The sequence below is a fragment of the Acomys minous genome, assembly GCF_964271855.1.
Source record: "Acomys minous genome assembly, chromosome: 4".
In the NCBI taxonomy this organism is placed as follows: Eukaryota; Metazoa; Chordata; class Mammalia; order Rodentia; family Muridae; genus Acomys; species Acomys minous.
In genome coordinates, this window is record NC_140486.1 from 126770400 (window position 1) to 126787748 (window position 17349).

Consider the following 17349-nt stretch of genomic DNA (forward strand, 5'->3'; position numbering starts at 1 on the left):
AGAGAGAGAGAGAGAGAGAGAGAGAGAGCGACAGATCATAGTACTTCACTAAATAATTTATTCAAAAGAAACAATTTTAAAAATGCAGTTAAATTTTTATTTATAAGAATCCCAGTCCTACATTCTCCACAGTTGAGTGGAGTGGGGACTGACTTTCACATGAACTCTGGCGCCCTATATTTGACCATGTCCCCTGGATGGGGAGACCTGGTGGCACTCAGAGGAAGGATAGCAGGCTACCAAGAAGAGACTTGATACCCTATGAGCATATACAGGGGGAGGAGGTCCCCCCCAGTCACAGTCATAGGGGAGGGGAGTAAGGGGAAAATGGGAGGGAGGGAGGAATGGGAGGATGCAAGGGATGGGATAACAATTGAGATGTAATATGAATAAATGAATAAAATATTTTTAATTTAAAAAAAAGAATTCCAGTCCTAGGTGCAAAAAGCCTATCATTGATACCACATACTTCGGTTACAGGACACAGGGAAATCAAGCTAGAATTGACCTAACAGCTTCCTTATGATGGCTGGCACTCATAGTTCCAATCCTGTGCAAATTGCTAGGAAACAAACATCAACAGCCTTATCCAGCTGTAGACCCTGAAAGCTACAACCCTAATCTGCCAGGCAAGACGCTCCCACTTGTACAAGAGCAACATAACTCCTTGGGGGATGCAAGTAACCACCCACTTTCAGATTGAATTTTAGGTCTATCCCACAGAACTGATACTATAAATATGGTCAACTGTGTTTATGGCTGGGAAGATCATAGAGTTTCAAACCTTCTCAAATGTTAAGAAGACGTGACAGTTGTGTGTTACACCCTAAAGAGGATGTACGTCTTTATCAGCCCCTAAAGGCCCACTAAACACTGTGGGGAGAGCGCAAGAGCCAGAGGCTGGGGAGGAACGCTGCATAACGCTGTGTTCTGGTCATGCATGGCTGTTGCAATCATGAGAGCACAGGAGCTACTCAGTTTGTGGAGAGCAACCAATAAACCGGGCAATAGCCTGAGATGCTTAGGAGTCCATGGAGCCCTTTGGCCAACAACTCAATCAGATGTAACCCGCTCCTGGCCATGGAGGTTTCACGTGGTGTCAAAAGATATCTGACTGGGACATTTTCTCCCCCTGTTATGATGTGGTGACTTCACATATATTTTATATATTTTAGAAGGAAGCTTCTACATGTTTTGATTATATATTGTGGTTTCCACTTTTGTGTTCTTGTGGGTTTTATGTATTTGTATGTGTGTATGTGTGTGTATATGTCTGTGTATGCGTATGTATGTGAGTGTGTATATGTGCGTGTCTGTGTGTGTCTGTGTGTGTGTATATGTGTGTACATGTGTGTACGTGTGTGTGTGTGTGTGTGTTTCTTGTGTACTTTCTTTGAATCTTTTTTTTTTTTTGGTTGCTTGCTTTCTTGCTTGGTTTGGATTTTAGTTTGGTTTCTAAAGAGAAAAAGGAAGAAAGGTGTGGAGTGGGGTGGGCAAGGAGGTGGGAGGACTTGAGGAAGGGAAACCCATAATCAGAATATATTATATAAAAATTTTTCAATTAAAACAAAAAAGGAAAATCAAACAAAACAGGAAGGATAAAATTACATAAAAATAGAAATAGGTCAGCACAATCGAGAGAAGGTAAGAGATAGTACATGGGGGAATAGAGCCATAAGACACTGTATTTATATATGAAACTGTGGGGGGAAGTGAAAAAAATAAAAAGGATTTTTATTAACTATTTTTAACTGTTTTATTAACTGTTAAAATCAAAAACAACCTTAATATTTAACAATATAGGATGAAATGATCATCTTTCCATTAAAATGTCAAATTTTCAAATATATTCGTAAATATCATAAAAAATAATTTACATATAAAAGAAACCACACATCAAAATTAGCAAGACTCAAAGTCTACACATCTTAAAGAGTTTCTATATGGTTAGAAGAGCCACTTAGAGGGCTGGAGAGATGGCTCAGAGATTAAGAGTCTCTTCCAGAGGTCCTGAGTTCAATTCCCAGCAACCACATGGTGGCTCACAACCATCTGTCTGTAATGAGATCTGGTGTCCTCTTCTGGCTGTCAGGCACACATGCAGTCAGAACATTGTCTGCATAATAAATAAATAAATCTTTGAAGAAGAAGAAGAAGAAGAAGAAGAAGAAGAAGAAGAAGAAGAAGAAGAAGAAGAAGAAGAAAAAGAAGAAGAAGAAGAAGAAGAAGAAGAAGAAGAAGAAGAAGAAGAAGAAGAAGAGCCACTTATAATTGAATCTGTATAGTTTCACAAATTCACACTGATTGGGACACTTTCTCCCTCTTATGTGGAATCTAGCTAGTAATGTGTGTAAGCAAAGTAATATGTGTAAGCAAACGCACACATGGTTATAGTATAACACTCAGAAAAGAGAATAAGAAAGGCTAAGTGTCAGGAGATGAGCAAGGACTGACGCAGGTGATGGGCACAGGCTGTGAAGGGCACGTAAAGCTGGTTGCTCTTCTGGTTCTAACCCTGTCAGCCATGTGGTTCTTGTCTCTAGGGACAGATAAGTGCATACAAATAGATGATAGTGAACATGTTAGTACAAAATTTAACAGACATAATAATAAAGAAAAGAGTTTATAATAAATAGTGAAGTTGTAGCAAGTGAGTATTCGCTTTTACATTTAGTCAGAATCAGTACATATTTATACATATCACATGCTCAAATATGATGTGTAATTTACATAATGGTAGGAATAAAGCACGTTTCCACTAAGGTCTTTTTTCACATCTAAATTGTAAGATATTACCTGATTCTTAGCAGACAAGATGCTCAAAAGGAAATCTCTCACGAGGTCCATCAGCGTCTTTAAGCAGGCCATGTTCAGCTTAGCTGCTTCTCCCAGGACCAATAAAGCCAGCGCTGAATCCAACCTGGATTGTGAACAAATGGTAAAGACCTTAATACAGCACAACATTAGTCAATTTTAACAAAAAGGCATTGAAACCAAATGAAGCTAATGACTGGATTGTCAGATACATTTATTTTCAATATTGAAAGGTTCTGGTTGGCATCAATTATAATAAAAGTCTACAAAAAAAAGTGACATTTTTGGAAGATGTGTGAATTTGAGATACTGGACTGACGAGACTGGAGTAATAAGAACTGTGAGGCTCTCCCCTCTCTTCACACTCCTGCCTGGTGCAACAGTCAAAGGCTGGGGCTCTCCAGAGGGACCCTCAAGTCATTCCAAGAAGGCCTGAGTCCATTTCCCTGAAAATGATTCAATGAGGTCAATTTAAAGAATGTTTTGTTTTCTAACTTATAGAACAAATGACAAACTATCTTGGTAAATATTCTAAAACTTCGGTATTATCTTATTTTTTTAAAAAGTGAAATATTCTTGAAATAAAATGTATATTTCACAGAAGTGAATAAGATCATAGGCTAGGTTTTTTTTAAATGATGTGTAAGTGGGAATTTAAACTTAAAGTTGTTAGCTGTTAATATTTGGACATAATGGGGTTTTCCAGAACCTATGGATTTTGTGGCATTGCTCTTGGTTCACCCAACCAAAATAGACATAGGCTGAAAGAGAATTAAGAGATAGCAAATTGCCTGCATACAGATCTGTTTGTTGCCTTGCCTTTGGGTACTTAACAAGTTTAACATCCTGAGTATTGTAATTGTAAAACTGGATTTCAGTACTAACTCGGGTCATTAAGCTGGGGTTCATCCATCACCCGTTCCCTACACAGACACACAACATGCAAGTGAGATAGGCCAGGCTAAGGAAAACAAGTGTGCATGCTTCCCTTTTATTCAGAATCTAGACACCCCCCCCAAAAAAGGCAAGATGGTAGAAAGGGATGGGATGCTGCAGGAGGCGGGGTGAAGACTGAGACACCGAGCAGCGGGATGGTAGACATGATCGAAACGCATTCTGTGCTTGTGTAAAATTTTTCAATGGAACCCGTTATTTTCTACAATTAATAAATGCTAATAAAATAGGTTATAAAAGATACAAAAAAGGAACGCCTTCTCATGCAAAGACAATTCTTCTAAATACAGTGATAGAGTTTTACAGATCCCAAGGGATTTTCACATCAATTATCCCACTTGGTTTAAATGTGATGGCTTTGCACTCATTTTAGACTTTTCAAATGCCTTTCTTTTCACCATTACGGATTGTACACACAGACAAGCTTGCGAAGCATGTGCACATTTCCTTCAGTGCTCACAGAGCTGTAACTAAGATCTTCTCTGACATAGCGTATTGGTTTGCGGTTCTTTCTTTTCTAAGCCATTTCTTAAGTGTTTCAACACTAAAGCATACTGTGGTGGACACCAACTGTTGCCTGCTTCAGAGAGCCCAATTTTCACTCAAGACAGCAAAATGCTTGGCCCAGACTGTCCCCTCAACATGGGATGTTGTGTGTCTTGGATGCAATGTATGAGTAGATTGGTCAAAAATGACAGATCTATATAAAAATGTACTGAGATTATATCTAAGTACATATTATATCTAAGTTATAGCCCAGTACATTTGACTTAAAATTAACTCCTTATGTCCTTGAAGATTGGAAACACTGTGTGACATTGGTTTGGTCAATGAGATAGAAACAAAATTATACCACAAGATGTGGTGAGACCCCCCTGTAATTCTACTTGGTAAGCTGAGGCTGAAGGAGGCGTACAAAGAGAGATTCCTAGGTAAGCTATGAGGTTTCTGGTTAATTTTTTAAAAATAGTTTATTTAGAAAAAAAATTCATCTCCTTCCTTCATCCTTTTCCTCCTGCCTAAAATACATACTAATACCAGAACTTGAATGTCCAGGAGTCAGGAGGACCCAAGCACCTGCAATACAATGCTTTGCTTGTCCTGGGCATAACTGAAGCCCTACCTGATCACCGAGTGTTGCTGGATTTCTCTGACATGCCCAAATCCCAGCCAGTACACCCAACGCAGCATATTTGATCATGGACTTCCAGGTCAGAAATATTGCTCAGCACTTTAGCTTTGCTCCTAAGTATATGCTACTGAACAAATGGCACAGCACCTTGCAGTCACTTTCCCCCTGGCTTGCTCTTAATTCACTTGTCTATATAAATAACAAAATCTGAGAGTCATGGGTCATTACCAACTTGGAATGGCCAGATTAAAGTGTTGAACTGAATTATTATTTCTCCTTAGCTAAAAGCCAAGGAGTTTGTTAACGTACCCTGTCAAGCCTCAGAGTAACTGAAAGAAGTCCTGTGAGTGAGTCATTCCTCGCACATGCTTCCTAGGTGGGCCAAGGCTCACAGAAGACAGAGTTCAGGAGCTTCCCCGCCCCTGCCCGCCCCTGAGGACAGCACGCCTCTTTAGACTTTCTTCTGCCCTCCTTCCCCCCACCCCCTTTGTCAGGAAAGCTATATCTAAACTAGGGCACGCTCACTGCACTATGGATTGAAAACCGTCTCAGTGCCAGCCACTTAACGGCAGAAAGATGCTGCCTCGCTAGAAACACACTAGTTTCAATCAATGCTGCTGACTGCAATACCTTCTATAAGTAATACTGCTTCTGCCGAAAATAGAATAGAAGCATCGACACACATGGGAGCTGAAATTTGTTAAAAGTCAAAATTGAAAATCAATGCACACAGAAGAGGTGGAGCTGGAATGGCCCGGAAGTTCTTACACACCACTACCTCCTTCTGGGCTCATTAAAATCTGCAGGGGGAGTTCAGTTAGCAGCAACCTGATTTAACAACGCTTTGGAACCAAACAGGTAGCACGTAGGGTTCAGGCGCCGTGCACTGCCCCCAAGTGCGTAAACAAAGAGACTGATGCCGGCTTCACAATTGCTCACACCCACACACATCTGTAAGGAGCCGAGGCCACCGTTAACTGACCATCCCAGGGTCTTTGCTCCTCCAGGCTGCATCCTCAGGGAGCGGGTTGTACTTCTGCAGGAATGGAATTCAAATGTTCTGGAAAACTCTGACTATACTGAACTCTGCGCGACCTTGAAATCTGATAACAAGAAGGGTCAGTCACACAGCAACATACGGGGACAGCCCAAGCCGTAACCTTGGTAACCTTGGTAGACCTGGATGAGGAAAAGCACTAAGGAACCCCCACTGTCAACACTCAAAGGAAAAAAATTGCAGGGAGAAATAAGCGCATTCAGCTTCAGTTTATCCTGTGATTCACAGAATCACAAAAAAAATTAAAAATAGAGAAACGATCCTTTACCTTGGGATCCTGGACTTTTTAAAAAAATATATTCAGAGCCGGGCGTGGTGGCGCAGGCCTTTAATCCCAGCACTTGGGAGGCAGAGGCAGGAGGATCGCTGTGAGTTCAAGGCCAGCCTGGTCTACAAAGCGAGCCCAGGGCAGCCAAGGCTACACAGAGAAACCCTGTCTCAAAAAACATATATATATATTTATAATCTTAATTCTCTGCTTCATTTCACTTTTATCTCCTCAGATTTCTTCAGAGTTAGCAAGTTTCAAAAAGCTAAAATATGTGTAGACACACATAGAGAGGGTGTAAGGAGAAGCAATGCCATGGATGCAGGGCTGGGCTTTCTCCTCGTGTGTGAGCTACGGAAGTGACGACACGCGGAGTCCTTGATGAGTACAGTGGCACGCTCACAGTCTTCAACTACTTAAAACCACTGTGCTAACACACAACGTTAACGTCCATGGACACAAATATCTTCCCTTTAAATGTCAAATTTCATGAATATCTTCTCATTCTGAGATTAAGTGAAAAAAAAATGGCCAAGCAGAATCCCATGGGACCAGTGAAAATATATGCTAAGTAAAATAAGTATCAGTCTGGTTACTCAGAGAAGACCATGACTCTTAAGAATATTTCTTACAGGGCCCCAGGGATGTGGCTCAGTGGGTAAGGCACTGGCCACACAAGGACCTGAATTCTAATCCCCCAAATCCATGTAAACCAGCCGGATGCAACATGGAACACATATGTAATCCCAAGGCTCCCTGACAAGATGGGAGGCAGAGACAGGAGGATTTCGCAGAAGCACGCATAATTCAGTGCAAATAAATCACTAATTCACTAAGTAGAAGGTAGCAACTTTTAAATAATTAGTTTAATGCCATAAAGAAACACAAGAGTATATTAACAGACCAAGTAGAACAGGGTTAGTGGAAATCTATTAGTCTAGTCTGCATTGTGGACCACAAACGTGTGCATGCTGTGCTTTGTGCTGAGGTGACCCTTCTGGATTACAGGGGTTCCTTCATTCCTGTGGATGCAGGGAAGCCATTGGGGGAAACTAAGGCACTGTCAAGGAGCTGTGGCTTCTGTTTGTCAGGCACACCGCCACAGAGTCCTCCTGTCTCGTCTCCACGGCCACCGGCAGTGAATCCAGCCATCAGGATCTGCCCTTGCTGCTCCTACTGGTTTTCCATTATCCTGGTAAGCTGTGCGGCATTAACTGGGCTGCAGCTCCTGTGCTGCGGAGAACCATGGCTTAGTAAATAACGTCGAGCTCAAGAGGGATGGGATCACGTTTATGCTGTCATCCTGGCAGCATGTCACGCATGACACACTGTTGAGGGAAACATCTATATCCCAGAGGGCAGTTGGGAAATGGCAACAGCAGTGCTAGGACTGCACAAGGCTGTGGACGTGGGAAATAGAGAGGAGGCAGAAGTGTGAGCTGCAACAGGGGTATTTGCAGCTCATTCAGACAACTAGGTTAGGAAAGGGAGAAACAGAGGCAGGCAGATTTCTCTAGGTTCGAGGACAGCTTAGCCTACACAGTGAACTCAAAGCTAGCCAAGTGAGAGACTCTGTCTCAAAATATAAAGAGGAAGAGGGAGGAGGAAAGAGGAGGGAGTAGGGAAGGGAGGGCAGGGAAAGGGAGGGGAGGGGAGGGCAGGGAAGGGGAGGAGGGGAGGGCAGGGAAAGGGAGGGGAGGGGAGAGGAGGGGAGGGGAGAGGGGGGGGGAGGGGAGAGGAGGAGAGGGGAGGGGTAGGCAAGAGAGAGCAGGAGGGGAGAGGAGGAGAGGGGAGGGGTAGGCAAGAGAGAGCAGGAGGGGAGAGGAGAGGAGAGGAGGGGAGGAAAAGAGAGAGGAGGAGAGGAGAAACCAATTTTATTAGCTTATGATGAAATATACTGAAGTGAAATCTCAGCCAGCCAGAGACTAGCTAAGGAAAATTGGTTCAAATTTGAGTTGGAAGAGCGTAAAGACTGTAGGGGAGAATTGTCTTATTTAAACATCTCAGAAACTTTTTAAGAAGCCAGAAGGCGTATACATACAAGTATATTACACAGACTGAGCAGGACATTTTGTATCTTATATATTGTGCCCACGTATGTAACAATAATTCAAGAGGTTGTGATTTGAAAGAGAGAGGGGGTTCCGTGGGAGGGTTTGCAGGGAGGAAAGGGAAGGGAGAAATGATGAGGGGGAGACGGTTCTTTTGTCTCTAAATGGTCAACAAACTGGTTCATCCACAGTAAGTGACTCATTAAAAATGGGACAGGCAGTAAGAGATCGGGAACGCAGGTCTACGGACGGACTTGAGGGTGAACATTTTTTTCACTGGATGATGATGTGGCGATGCATAGATGTATACTTCCTGCCAGCAGACTAAGTGCTTACAAACAGTGAGGGGCCCTGTAGACCTAGGGGGAGTGGGATAAGAACCAAGAAGAGCCAGTGAAGCAGGAAGTAGAAAATGCACCCGCAGCCACCTCAACTCATAGGGTGAAGAAAGTCAACACCATGACCTTTGTCTAAACCCTGCAGTGAGACTTCCTCACAAACACCGAAGTTACCAAGGCTGAGGAGACAGACAGACAACGGATGGCAGTGACCTAATCTGAACGTGCAGGGCCTACTGTCCCCCAAAACCTGATCCTTTCTACTCTAAAATCTGACAAACATTTGGCACATTGAGACAGTTTGAAATCATTGAGCATTTTTGGGATACACACACAGGGCACGTGAGACTGGCTATTTTGCTTGGGGACATGGGATTTTATGTAATGGTATTTCACTGAACACTCCAGTCACCTCTGTTGGCCAAAAATTGAATCGAAATACATATTTTTTTTCTTATTAGATTTGAAAGCCTTTGGAGTTGGCTTGAGCTGGCTCTCCAAAGAAAATGGGACACTTTGTGAAAGGCCAAACTACAGAGAAGAGCCTTGAGAGGATAAAACAAGAGTTTGAAATGTAACCATACTAAGGAGAGGCCTGTCTTCCAGCAAGCAGCCTCTCTCCAGCTCTGGGTACACAAAGGCCACTGTGTGGCAGCTGGGGTGGGGCTGCCGTTCCTCTAATTCTCCTTTGTGCTCTATACTGCGTTGGTTTTAGGGCACCCTTTCCTCTTGGGACATCATGACCCCCAGCAAGGCTACTTTAATTCTATGACACAGTGTATTAGTGTGTGTGTGTGTGTGTGTGTGTGTGTGTGTGTGTGTGTGTGTGTGTGTGTGTGAGCACTTGGCCCACAAGGATTGGCACTATTAGGTGGTGTGGCCTTGTTGGGGCAGGAGACGTGTCTCGATGGGCATGGGCTTTGAGGCCTCAGAAGCTCAAGCCAGTTCTCGTCCTGCCAACCTAGATGCAGAGCCCTCAGCTCCTTCTCCAGCGCCATGTCTGCCATGTTTCCTGCCATGGCAACCATGGACTAAGTCTCTGAACTGTAAGCCAGCCCCAGTTAGATGTTCTGGTTTGTAAGAGTTGCCATGGTCATGGTGTCTCTTTACAGCAATGGAACACAGACTAAGACACGCTTAAAGATAAGCTTTAAGTATGGTGTGTGTGCTCGCTTGTGTGTTGCAGGCATGTATACAGGAACATGCCAAGGCACATAGGTAAAAGAGCAGTTTCAGGGAATGGAATCTCATCTTCCAGTGTGCATGCTCCAGGAATTGAACTCAGATTCTCAGTCTTAATGGTAAACCAGGAGCCGTCTCAATGGCCACAGTTTCTGAACACCAATAGTGTTATGTTGACTAGAATCATGTAGTTATTTTTCTAAAGAAAGACTGCTTTCTTAAAATGAAAAAGTAAACAAAGGAAACAGTATCGAAACAATTTGGCAACATCCAGGCAATTGCTGTGCCCTTTCTCTTATCTGCAGTCACTACTGACCACTAGATCAGTTTACCCCTCTACCCTTCAACACTGTGCAACTCCTGTCTCGCCCTCCTCGATGATTCTCACGTCCGCCCAGACAAAAAACGAAGCAAAGATTCAGATGACCCAGGAAGTTACCAGTTGACAGTGCAGTGATATCCTGGGAAACACCCTCTACTGTGACTCTTAGAACCTTTCTCCAGCCTCTGGCAAACACACTAAACTGACTCCAGTTTCATTTTTAAAATAACAGCAGCTTGTCCTGTCTCTCACCCCAAATCTATGAAGTAGTAGTCTAAAACAGCTGGATCTTAAAGGCCTAGTGTCGGCCTTAAACACAAATGTCAGCAAATTAATTAAATGTACGTTGATACAGTAACATTAAAAATGGTTAGACAGTTAACACAAGGCTGAGGCGAGGGGCAGGGGTTACTGTGAGCTTAAGGCCAGCCTGGACGGCACAGTAAGTTCAAACCTAAGCTGAGCTACTCAGGGCTCTGTCAACGAGAGATAGAAGAAGAAAGAGAGGAAGAAGGAGAGGATAAAGTAGAGGGGGGGGAGGGGGGGAGAGAGGGGAGGGGAGAGGGGGGCGAGAACTCCTGTGTGGAGAAAAGTATATATCTGATGAATTGATATGCAAAACAAATTAGGATCTCAAATAAAGATCAGGCAAATAAATAACCCAATTTAAAAGACAACAGCCCTGACTTGACAGTTCTTAAAGGTACAGACAGCTCACAATTATGTGAGCTACGCTCCACCTCACTAATCAAGTAATGAAAACTGAAGTCTTGGTGAATTCTCACTTCACACCTATTACTGTAGGTATGAACTGCCACACCACACTTGTTACTGTGGATATGAGCTGCCACCTCACGCCTGCTATTGTGGGTGTGAACTGCCACCTCATGCCTGCTACCATGGGTACTGCAATGAGGCAGAAGGTAATTGTGAGGAATAAGAAAAAAAAGAAAAAAACTTCAGGTAGTAGTAGTAGTAATTGTAGTAGCAGCAGCAGCAGCAGCAACAATAACAACAACAACAATAATAAAAGCCAAAATGAAAAGGGGTATTAAAACACCTCGAAAACAAAAAACTCTAAATAAGATATCCTATGACCCAGCAATTGCTCTTCTGACCCAGGATCAAAGAAACTGGAATCAGACTGCTAAATAGATGCCTGCTTCCACTCAGTAGCAAGACACAAATTCAGCCTTCAGTTCAGAGGAAAAAACATCTTGCCTTCCGTGACAACATGGGTGAACTTGGAAAATACCACACCAAGTGAATAGGACTTAGTAAAGAAATCATCTCACGTGTGAAATCCAAATTCTTAGAGGTCTAATGAGAAGCTAATCTGAGGCCTGGAAGGACGGCAGCTGGAATACAGAAAGAGAGAACGTTAACCAGTGGGTCGGAGTTCTAGCGAATCCGCACAGCACGGTGACCATCATCAACACACTGCAAATTCACATTTTTAACCATAGGTTTTAACATTCTCACCAAGAAGAAACAAGTATGAGAGATGGTAAGTATGTCAATTAGCTTGAGTTTTGAGTGCACACGCACACACTAAACATCACACTGAACTACAGGTATAGACAATTATTATTGGTCAGTCTATACAAACTAAGGTCCACTGCACCCAGCCTGCTTTTGTAGTCCCTCTATGTCCCTTTCCCCCTATATTCCTCCTTAAATCAGCACACGCACTAGAAGAAGCCGACCCTTACTGGGCTTTAATTTTCTTGTATATTCTTTGAAAAAGCAGAAGCAGGTTCAGCACATTCCAATCGAACACCCAACAGATGACCTCATCGCTGCCTTCTAACACCACGAGGAGAAATGTTTTAAACACGGGAACAGATTCCTGATCAGTAGCACTTTTCATGTACTAGAGACAAACTACCCAGAGCAGCCAGCACAACAAGACAACAGAGAGGCAGCAATTCACTGATACGACCACAATAAAGCACGCGCATCACTTTTTGTCTTTGGAGCCGGGACCATAAAGTGCATTGCTAGTCAGCGGAGCCGTGATTAACATTTCAGCGCAAAGGTCTCTCCGAGTCGCTCTGGATTTATAGGGTTGCCCTTACCAGCATTTCGTCTGAAGCTGTGCTTTGTGAATGAGGAGGTGCGCAAGCACTTTATCCAGCTGAGGACTGTTGTTCTGAACGCAGGACCAGGCAGCCACGGAGTGCCAGAGCAGGTGGTTGATCTCATAGCCCCCCTCACTCAGCTGCAAACGCCCCTGAAATGACATTGGGGAGGTAGATCTGCCGAAGAGGTCTTTACCTTGCACAGACATGGAAACACATTTTAAATATACAAATAAAAATGAACACTCGCTTCATTTCATGTTTTACTAAGTAGAGGCATTCCTAAGTATTTTTTATATTAGGCACGTATAGTTGATATAAGCCTAATATTTACACAAAATTTTACACGTCCCTGTGTGGGATGAATCAGTCTACAGTAAAAAAAAAAAAAAAAAAAAAGTATAAGGACCTGAATTCAGATCTGCAGCGCTGACAATGAAGTTGGGCATAATGGGGCCTGTCAGTCACCACAGTACCGGGTCCGTAGACAGCGGCAAGAGGAAGATACCAGGTGTTGACCCCTGGCTTCCAGGCACACAGAGATACACAGTTGCATACACATGAGCATGTGTACAAATATACAAAAGGGCGGGGACCGAGCGTGACTTTTACTGGATGATAATTTTATAAGCACCAAGCCAGGATCCAATGACTTTAGAGAATATGTTTCCATCTCTTTCTGCTTGCCTGCCTGCCTGTCTTCTTTCTTCTTTTTCTTTGACTGCTTCCTGTGACCCCTTCATCTCCCTCCCTCGCCGCCCAGCCTTGGACTGTGTCTACAACTTGTCCCGTGACTGCTGTGAGACCCACTCCTACCAAAGAGCTGCTGACGTACTGGGAATTCAGGTAACTCCATCACCCTGGCATTTATGAGACGATAAGTGCATTTCCCTTGAGTGATCAGGCTCTTTTACCACAGAGATGAGCCTGAGGGAGGGGGGGGGCAGGGGGGGTGGTTGTTCTGCTGTGGCTGCTCAGATGTGACATTCTGAGTTTCATCTTGTTCTCAGTGACTTTAGGGGTCGGTGGCACTGCTGTGAAAAGTCCTCTTATTGCAACCGTGTTAGCCAAATGGCAACGTGACCGACGGGATAATGCTCCCAGTTTTTAAAGGCGTGTGTCTCATCGCGATGCCGCGCTTAGCGTCTTTTAGCAAATGACGGAAATTTTACACCCACGGTACAGCAGAGTGTCCCAGATTTTGATCACGCCTTTCTGCTTCTTGAGTGTGTAAAATACAAGAGGAGAAGAGGCCACTAATCACGTCAGAATATAAAATTGGTGTGTCTGCTACTTTTCAGGGAACTGTTTGTACTTCAGATAATAGCATTTAATAAAGGGCCTACTCCACTTCAGCCGAGTTTAAAGTATTCTCCAACGAACTATGTTATTATTATGGCGTGACAACTGTGCTTAGAAAATTCAGCTCTGCCACCGAGCAGAGGACAGAGTGGGAAATTCAATCCGGCAATCGGCCCCTGCAGTTGCCAGGCTAATGAAAGTGTTAGCGCTTGTCAAAGTTGGCGGGAATCCATGGCTCTGGATCACTTGAACGTTAAAAGAGGAAACTGTGTCCAGCCAGCGTCAAGGAAAGAGAGTTTCCTACTTGTAGATAAAACCAATAACCTGTATTGTGGATCTTATAATATGTCAATTCTACCGGATTTTTAAAGCAGTTCTAGCGTAGGTTGTACAACGAATTCAGCAATTGCTTTTTACTCCATCTTTATAAGCATTAAACACAAGATATTTTACAATGGCCAATATAGGCTGTGGATGAACCTTTTAGTATAATCCGAAGACAAGGGGTGATGGATAGATCAATAAATCCTGGACTGTAATCAAGCATCAATAAGGAGGAAAAATGGCCACTACGCAGCTTTCACGTTCTGTTATCTCTTCTTTTTCCTCTTTCATTCCCCAAAGTAAGGAATGAAATGGGTATTGGATGCGCAGGTGTTCAACTGAACTGGAAAGGCTGGCTTAGAAAAGACACACAGGAGAAATTGGGTAGAAACCAGGGAACTTTAGGGCTTGCAATCACGCCGTGAATCGGTGCTGATTAGCCGAGCAGTGATTTAGGAGCACTGTGGCTCCACTATCCGTTATAGTCTTTATATTATAAAGTAATTGGAGGAGAAAAAGAAAGGTAATAAACCTGACAGCCCCAAATGTGTTACAGTCCCCTCAGAGAATCACACGAATGGAGCCGAAATAGAATTTAGGTCCTTTGTTCTACAAAGTGGAAAAACGCCGAAAGAATCTGCGACTGCGCATGTCACGCTCGGCAGACGCGTTCGTTCCGTGAGCTGTCGTCGGCTTTGCCCCTTCCAGCAGCACACTTCTGTTGCTTCCAATGGTGGAAATGTTCTTCAAGAGCGCTAGCATGGAAACTAACTGTGGCCTCTCCTGAGCTAGAGCCTGGTGTGGCTAAGCTTGCGCAGCACCATACCTAGGGATACAACACTGAGATGCCACAGTCCTTCCGCGTAGCCACGCTCTCCGCTGAAAGCCATTGTGAACTGCCTAGGTCAGAGCGAACACCTAAGCGTGGTTTCATTATTAATGTCTATGTTTTTATGGCATTTTATCTACAAACTACAGTTTTATTTCTCCAGTAAGGCAGCGGTGATGGTGGTGGTGATGTGATCATGCAAATGAACAGAGCTTTTGTGTGTGTGTGTGTGTGTGTGTGTGTGTGTGTGTGTGTGTGTGTGTGTGTGTGTGTACCTGCAAATGCAGGTAGAGAAAAGCTGAACAGGCTCCCCTAGATGACACAGGCTGTTATCAAGCAGGGCATTATTCTTCAGGCCCAGTATTCTTTCTACAGCTTAATATCTTATTTTAAGTGTGTTTGTCATCAAAACACATTTTAAACTCTGAAACAAGTGCTTCTTTTTTCGAGACACAATTTGCATTCCTTACTAATTATAACCAAATGTTTCAAATTACTTAGACGGCTTAACATTAATGAGGCAAGAGACAAATACTTAAGCTTAAAAGTTACAACCTACATAATAGCAGGTATTTCCTCCTCTTAAATTTGTAGTTAATGTTTGAAAGGCACGAAAGGAAACGTGGCAAGGCTATGAGGTCACATATAAATGCAGATATTTTTTAAAGGAATTTTCACAAATGTCTGTAGAGGAATGTTAATTCAGAACATGGCTGCTCTGGCAAGAGACTACATGCCAAGATCTTCTCGGTCTGTGGGATCCGGCTGGAATACAAACACAGCTTTAATCCAGGAGACAGAGGCAAACAGACCTGAGCTCAAGGCCAGCCTGGTAGAGAACTAGTTTCAGGGTTAGATCCAGGTTGGACGATACAGCCTTTAATTCCAAACAAAGGTAAAGTTAGTTTGTAGAAGGAAGCACCCATGTTTGAAAGTGATGTCTGAGTGGCAGGAAAGGTGACAAATCAGAGAAGATTTGACAGAATAGGATACACCCAACTCTCACCAGAAGAGTGAGAACAGGGAAGCTACTTAAGAGGCAGGGGTGTTTTGTTTTGTTTTGTATTTTGAGACAGGGTTTCTCTGTGTAGCCCTGGCTGCCCTGGACTCGCTTCATGGATGCAGTTTTACCAGGACAGTAACAGAGAGATGAGCTACAGAGAATGAACTCAGGTGAAGACGGAACAGGCCAGAAAAGAAGAAGCCAGAAGATTAGAGCAGATTGCTGAGTTATTTTGAGGCCAAGCAGAGCAATTCCAGGCCTAGAGAGAAGCCAGATTAAACAAGTCAGCCGGGAGAGGAGTTTGAGCCAGATCAGCTGGGTTGAACCAGGCAGCCCAGAGCTCAGTGAGAACAAGTAAGGGTGAGCTTGTTAAGCAGTAAGTCTCAGAGGCTGAAACATTCTAGGCTGGGGTTAGATTGTATGGAGGCTTCCAGGACTAGCCCTAGGTTAGCAGAAGGAGGCAGTTAGCCTCCAAGACAACTGAACCAGGCGAATAAAAGTTCCTTTCACAAATGTCCTATCATTAGAATTTGCATTGGGTTCAGGCTGGGGAGAAGGCTGGCTGGATGACGTGCCGCTGTATAAGCTTAGGGCTGGCGTGTTGTCCATAGCACACACATAAAAACGAGGCCACTCGGGCATCACACCTGTAAGCCCCGCTCTCTGGAGGTGCAGACAGGGGGTCCCAGCAAGCTAGACCAGCCAGCTAGAATGGAGCATCTCCAGGTTCAAGGACAGACTTTGCCTCAATAAAGATAGTCCAGAGAACTAAATCACAGAAAGTTCCAGCATTTGCCTCTGGCCTCCCCTTCCACACAAACACACATGCATGCACACTGCACATATGCATACCAACACACATGGGAACCTGAGTAAATATGTGCATGCACACCATACACACAAGCAAGAAACACAATTTTTTTTCTTTTTGAGAAATTAAAAAGAGCAAAATTTCTGTTTATAAACTATAAAAATAAAAATAATGAAAAAAATCCTTATTTTTCAGAAAATATTTGAGCAAAGGAAATAGATTACTTCCAAATAGACTGAAGTTTATCCTCTGAAAAGCATCTGTCTTATACACAATTACATGGCTCATTGGACTTGTGTTTGCATAATTAGTGCTTATTGAATAAATTGGTTATTAATAATACAAGAAAATTTAACTTCATGTACTAGAATTATTTTAATCTCTCAATTTGAAATTTGGGGGAGAGGGGTCTCACTGTGCAGCTCTGGCTGGTTTTAAACTCCCTAGGGAAGGCTGGCCTTGAAGTCACAGAAATCTGCCTGCTTCTGCCTCCTCAGTGCTGAGATTAAAAGCATGTGCCACCATATTTTACATATTTTACATCCTTCCCCTTAATGAAATAGAATGTGCTAAAATGTTAACTTGGGTTTTTTTTTTTTAATATTTATTTATTATGTATAGTGTTCTGCTTGTATGTACATCTGCAGGCCAGAAGAGGGCACCAGATCTCATTGTGGATGGTTGTGAGCCACCATGTGGTTGCGGGGGATTGAACTAATGACCTATGGAAGAGCGGCCAGCTCTTAACTGCTGAGCCATCTCTCCAGCCCCTAAAATGTTAACTTGTGAACCTAAGTTATGCTATGATTTGTTCTTACAAGAGATGGAACCTGTGTGGAAGGCGTATTACGCCACTGTGCCTCTCAAGAAAGTAACAAATC

At 43.3% G+C, this 17349-nt stretch overlaps 1 protein-coding gene across 3 annotated transcripts in view; it reads right to left on the bottom strand.

Annotated features, from left to right (window-relative positions):
- TMEM232 (transmembrane protein 232) overlaps positions 1-17349 on the bottom strand; it is a 212682-nt gene that overhangs the window by 145108 nt on the left and 50225 nt on the right. For all 3 annotated transcript variants that reach the window (XM_084778162.1, XM_084778164.1, XM_084778163.1), the window contains exons 9-10: positions 12197-12351; positions 2797-2920 (exon numbers count right to left, since the gene is read on the bottom strand). In XM_084778162.1, the coding sequence (XP_084634288.1) occupies positions 2797-2920; positions 12197-12351 (279 nt within the window). The remainder of the gene's footprint in view (positions 1-2796; positions 2921-12196; positions 12352-17349) is intronic.